The sequence below is a fragment of the Rana temporaria genome, chromosome 5 (assembly GCF_905171775.1).
Source record: "Rana temporaria chromosome 5, aRanTem1.1, whole genome shotgun sequence".
NCBI classification, from domain to species: Eukaryota; Metazoa; Chordata; class Amphibia; order Anura; family Ranidae; genus Rana; species Rana temporaria.
The window spans coordinates 417,182,226-417,188,225 of NC_053493.1; the positions used below are offsets into that span (position 1 = coordinate 417,182,226).

Sequence of the window (6,000 nt, forward strand, 5' to 3'; positions counted from 1 at the left end):
CACCGGAACGGATATTCTGACAGCATAGTGGAACAGCAAGCAGGATCTGGAGCCAGAAGGAATGTCAGTCAAGCAAAGTCTTTAACAGGAACGCAGGCTCAGTCTCTGTGATGTTGACCAAGGCGAAGGCAGAGAGCATCTGAGCTGGACAGCTTAACCACTTAAGGACCGCCTAACGCCGATATACGTCGGCAGAATGGCACCGGTGGGCACAATCACGTACCTTTGCGACCCGGTCGGAAGTTCCGTGACCTCGGCCGCGGGACTCGCGGACCCGATCGCCGCTAGAGTCCCGCGATCGGTCCCCGGAGCTGAAGAACGGGGAGAGCTGTGTGTAAACACGGCTTCCCCATTCTTCACTGTTGCACTGTCATCGATTGTGTGTTCCCTAATATAGGGACGCACAATCAATGACGTCAGACCTACAGCCACACCCACCTACAGTTGTAAACACACTTCAGGGAACACATAACCACTAGGGGGCGCTGAAGGGGTTAACTCCTAAACTGCAACTGTCATTTTCACAGTAAACAATGCATTTTAAATGCATTTTTTGCTGTGAAAAAGACAATGGTCCCAAAAATGTGTCAAAATTGTCCGAAGTGTCCGCCATAATGTCGCAGTCACGAAAAAAATCGCTGATCGCCGCCATTAGTAGTAAAAAAAAAAATTAATAAAAATGCAATAAAACTATCCCCTATTTTGTAAACGCTATAAATTTTGCGCAAACCAATCGATAAACGCTTATTGTGATTTTTTTTACCAAAAATATGTAGAAGAATACGTATCGGCCTAAACTGAGGGAAAAAAAAATTATATATCTTTTTTGGGGGACATCTATTATAGCAAAAAGTAAAGAATATTGCATTTTTTTCAAAATTGTCGCTCTATTTTTGTTTATAGCGCAAAAAATAAAAACCGCAGAGGTGATCAAATACCACCGAAAGAAAGCTCTATTTGTGGGAAAAAAAGGACGCAAATTTCGTTTGGGAGCCACGTCGCACGACCGCGCAATTGTCGGTTAAAGCGACGCAGTGCCGAATCGCAAAAAGGGGCCTGGTCTTTTACCTGCATTTTGGTCCGGGTCTTAAGTGGTTAAGTAGGCAGGACTGACGAGCAGGATATCATCAACAGGTGAGTCACTGTGGAGAGATGGAAGCTGGCAATTAGCCGACAGCTGAGCGGCCGCTCAGAGAAGGAAGGGCTGATCCCGGCCCTGACATTGCCAAGACGAATGGGCAGTTTTACCACCTGCATAGACACCTACTGCAAAACACTGACCGCTGAGGTAGATTGAGGTAGGGGCGCACACTGATACGGCGGCGCAGCGTATCGTCTTTACGCTACGCCGCCGTAACTTACAGGAGCAAGTGCTGTATTCACGAAGCACTTGCTCCGTAAGTTGCGGCGGCGTAGCGTAAAAGGGGCCGGCGTAAGCGCGCGTAATTCAAATGATCCGGTAGGGGGCGTGGATCATTTAAATTAGGCGCGTTCCCGCGCCGAACGTACTGCGCATGCGCCGTCCCTAAAATTTCCCGACATGCATTGCGGTAAATGACGTAGCAAGCACGTCATTGGTTTCGACGTGAACGTAAATGGCGTCCAGCGCCATTCACGGACGACTTACGCAAACGACGTAAAATTTTCAAATCGCGACGCAGGAACGACGTCCATACTTAACATTGGCTGCGCCTCCTAATAGCAGGAGCAGTCTTACGCCGAAAAAAGCCTTAACGCAAACGACGTAAAAAACGAACGCCGGGCGCACGTACGTTTGTGAATCGGCGTATCTAAGAAATTAGCATATTCTACGTCGACAACAACGGAAGCGCCCCTAGCGGCCAAAGTTATATTGCACACAATTCTACGCCGCCGCAATCAAGTTACGTCGGTGGAGGAAGCCTATTTTTTCAGCGTAACTGCCTTTGTGAATCGGCGTAACGCTGGGCGGAATTCAAATTACGGCGGCGTATCTGGAGATACGCCGCCGCAAAAGGTACCTGAATCTACCCCACTGATGCTAAAGGGGGCAATACACAGTGTTAAAAACGAAGGGGATGCAGACTTTTAACCGAGGACATTTCATTGGTTTACTTGTTGCCATGTTTTGTTTTATCATTTGGCCATTCTGTTACAGAATAGGAAACCCATAGGAAATAACATACATTTATTTTGCATGATCACTTATGTTTTTGTTTTAAAAATGGTATATACTGTATACTACCAAAGGGTATGCGCACTTTTGAGCACAACTGCAAGTTCTATATCATTTAAATTAGGAGCATTCCCGCGCCGAACGTACTGCGCATTCGCCGTTCTTAAAATTTCCCAAGGCAAGGACGTCATTGGTTTCGACGTTAACGTAAATGGCGTCCAGCCCTATTCACGGGTGACTTACGCAAAAAACAACGTCAATTTTAAAATTTCGACGCCGGAACGACGGCCATACTTAACATTGGTTGCCCCTCATATAGCAGGGGCAACTTTACGCGTCGCAAATCTAACGTAAACGTCGTAACTTCACTGCGTCGGCCGGGCGTACGTTCGGGAATTCGCGTATTTTGCTAATTTGCTTACTCGATCGGGAAAACGACGGAGGCGACACCTAGCGGCGAAAAAAAAAATTGCATTTAAGATCCGACAGCGTAAGAACCTTACGCCTGTCGGATCTAATGGTTATCTATGCGTAACTGATTCTAAGAATCAGTCGCATAGATACGACGGGCAAGATTAGGACTTACGACGGCGCGCGTTGCGCCGTCGTAAGCCCTTTGAGAATCTGGGCCTTAGTTTCTACATGTAAAGATCATCTTTTTTTGCTATTTTTTGCTAGAAAATTACATAGAACCCCCAAACACTATATATGTTTTTTTTAGCAGAGACCCTAAAGCAGGGGTCTCCAAACTGCGGCCCGAGGGCTAAATGTGGCCCTTTGCTAGCCTTTTTCCGGCCCTTGGGGCACAATTCCTCCCACTAACATGAGGCACTATTCCTCCCATTGACACCAACAATATATTATCCACTGATATCAATGATGGGATAATATTCCTCCTACTAATAGGGGGAATACTCCTCTTCCTATTGACCACCAACCCTGAGGCCATATTTGTTCTCTCTGATGCCAGGCCCGTGACATTTTCTTCCCTTGCTGGCCCCAATCCGGCCCTCCTAAAGTCTGAAGGGCAATAAAGTGGCCCTTTGTTTGAAAAGTTTGGAGACCCCTGCCATAAGAAGTTGAGTCCCCCACTCTCCCTTATATCACAGTGAACCCCCCTTTCCTTATGCTGCTGCTGGGAAGAAGCTGGATGCATTGCTTGAAGGCAGAAAGTAAGGGTCTGGAGGAGGGCTGGAGCTCTCCTGTAGCTGCAGGAGAGGTGCGAGGGCCACATGAAATGGGCCTGGGGTGGGCCTTGTGTTTGACACCTGTGTCATAGGGGGAGATTTACTAAAACTGGAGCGCACAAGATCTGGTGCCGCTCTGCATGGTAACTAATCAGCTTCCAGGTTTTATTATCAAAGCTTAATTGAACAAGCTGAAGGTAGAAGCTGGTTGGTTACTACGCTCAGGTGCACCAGATTTTGTATGCTCCGGTTTTAGTAAATTTCCCCCATAGTCTCAAAGAAAGTGTCTCTGCTGCTAGTTTACACTGCTTTACTTTTCTCCAAGGTTACCAAAACTCCCACCAACCATTTCTCACATTCTATAATTGCCTCCAGACACCTTTACAGGACCTTTTCCCACCCATAACCCGGCATGGAGGGGCTCAGTGAAGGTGGTGGTGAAGGTGTGGAGGTGTCTGATCGGGTCACACAGATCATAAAAGGACAGCTGGCCGGCCTCATAATCCACATAGATCCTGACTCTGTTACTGGAGAGATTGCCAGGTGACAGGATCACCGTACTGTTGTGTATCACGGAGCACTGATTATCATGTCTGTACAAACCCCAGGATTTGTTATTATACCCAATCCATGAGTGAAACCACCCTGTCCTTTCTATACTGGGGTAACACATTCCGACTATCCAGCGCTCTGATTGGCTGACATCCACTTCCCAGTAATGCCGCCCCGAGGAAAACCTCCGACCACCTAAAACCTGAGCACAATTCTCAAATCTCTCTGGTGTTTCTTGGCGGTTCTGTCTCATATTTGACCAGGATACAGTTTTCATGTCATCTGATATCTGTAGATTCTTATGAGCTGTGTTCACATCCAGTAATATGTCTGAAGCTTCCTGTATATTGAAACATTTATTTACCTCTTTTATCATATCATATATCCCTGTGTGTAATGTCCGTGTGATTCCTGCCACATCCAGATCCCCTCCATCATGGAGGAGTCTATCATGTCTCTCTCTGTCCTCATTATCTCCCTCCTCAGTATCACACAAGTCCCCTGTGTCTGATTCCTGTAGGACGGTCAGTGGGTCAGTCATGTTACACACCTCCACACTATGACGTATCTTTCTGGACAGATCCTCCTTCTTTATCTCCAATTGTTGTATTATATCAGACAACGGGAGTGCAAGATGTTCTTCTTGCATGGTGATCTCCCTCAGGGCTCTCTTCTCCAGATCTTCCAGTTGTCTCCGGAGGTCTCTGAGCAGGGCATTGACTTTCTCCTTTTCACCAGCTGCCTTGTGTTGTATGTTTCTCCTATGTTCCTGTAGACTCTGGACTCTTTCTTGAATCTCCTCTCTCTCTGTGATTAGTCTCTGAAGACCATTTCTCAGTTTCTGTTTCTTCTTCTCAGAGGCCTCATCCAGAGTCTCCACCTTGTGTCCCCGGTGTTCTCCAGTCAAGCTGCAGGACACACAGATGCAGGTAGCCTCCATAGTGCAGTAATACTCCAGGACCTTCTTATGGACGGAGCATTTTCTGTTCTCCATGGAAGTGGTGGGTTCAGTTAGGACATGTTCTGGTGCCTTGCTGTGGACTTTCAGGTGTCTCTCGCATAAAGAAGCTTCACACATCAGACAGGATTTAACAGCAGGCGCAGAAAAGCGAATGCAGTAAGAACATAAGATTCCAGTCTTCCCCTCTTCTGACTGAGTAGACCGGAAAGCTTCTACAATGTTACGAAGGGTTATGTTCTTCTGCAGTGCAGGACGAGCCTGAAACTTTTTTCTGCACTGAGGACAGGAATAACCTCCAGACCCCCCCTGTGTATCCAACACACGATCAATACAGACCCGGCAGAAGTTGTGACCACATCTCAGGTTTACAGGATCTGTATACATGTCCAGACAGACGGAACAGTCCAGCTCCTGTCTCAAATCAGAAGACGCCATCGCTGACAGCAGAAGAGAGAAACGAAACTAAAATCATTGCATGCTGAGACACAAAGGCATTTCACATTTTTCTGTACAGGGTGGGGCTGAGCTACTCCTCCGGCCTGTATCTATAGCAGGGGTAGGCAACCTTTTGAGCAGTGTGCTGAAAAATGTTTCTCCAAAAAATGTGTGTCAGCTACAAAAAATAAATAAATGCCAACTTCACTCATTAAGTCACAAAAAGGAAATTTTTATAAAGTAACTGACCAATTCCTGCACCTTTTCACCCCTCAGATCAGGGCTCAAGTCCTGCGGGAACGGAGTTCCTGCACTTTTTTCACAGCAGGAACTCAGTTCCCTTTGCAGGACTAGAGCAGCCGAGCCGCCCGAGCCAATCCTTCACTAAGCGGCGATGCCCAGCTCGAGTCACTGTCAGGGGCAGGCGAACCTTAGTAACCCTTTATGTTACTGGCCGCTTCCTGTATATGGATACATCGGGTAGTGTGCAGGTATTCCGTCACTTCCTCGATGCCGCAATGTCACCAGGGAGCTTTTGTCATTGTTCCCAGGAGACATTGCCGAGGTCTGCCGCGAGTTATCGCGGGATTTAGAAAAAACATGTGGTTTAGTAATTATGCATATGAGCGTATCATTTTTTTTTTTTTTTGGTGGGGGAGTGGATCTTGGGTGGGAGTTCCCACACTTTTTTCTCCAGGACTTGACCCCTG

General features: G+C 47.1%; 1 protein-coding gene across 1 annotated transcript; it reads right to left on the reverse strand.

Moving 5' to 3' along the window:
* Positions 1–3,406: 3,406 nt before the first annotated feature.
* LOC120941656 (E3 ubiquitin-protein ligase TRIM21-like) lies at positions 3,407–5,403 on the reverse strand. Its single transcript, XM_040355189.1, has one exon. It carries the CDS (start codon positions 5,288–5,290, stop codon positions 3,695–3,697), a length of 1,596 nt encoding a protein of 531 aa, XP_040211123.1. The 5' UTR covers positions 5,291–5,403; the 3' UTR covers positions 3,407–3,694.
* Between the last annotated feature and the right edge of the window lie 597 nt (positions 5,404–6,000).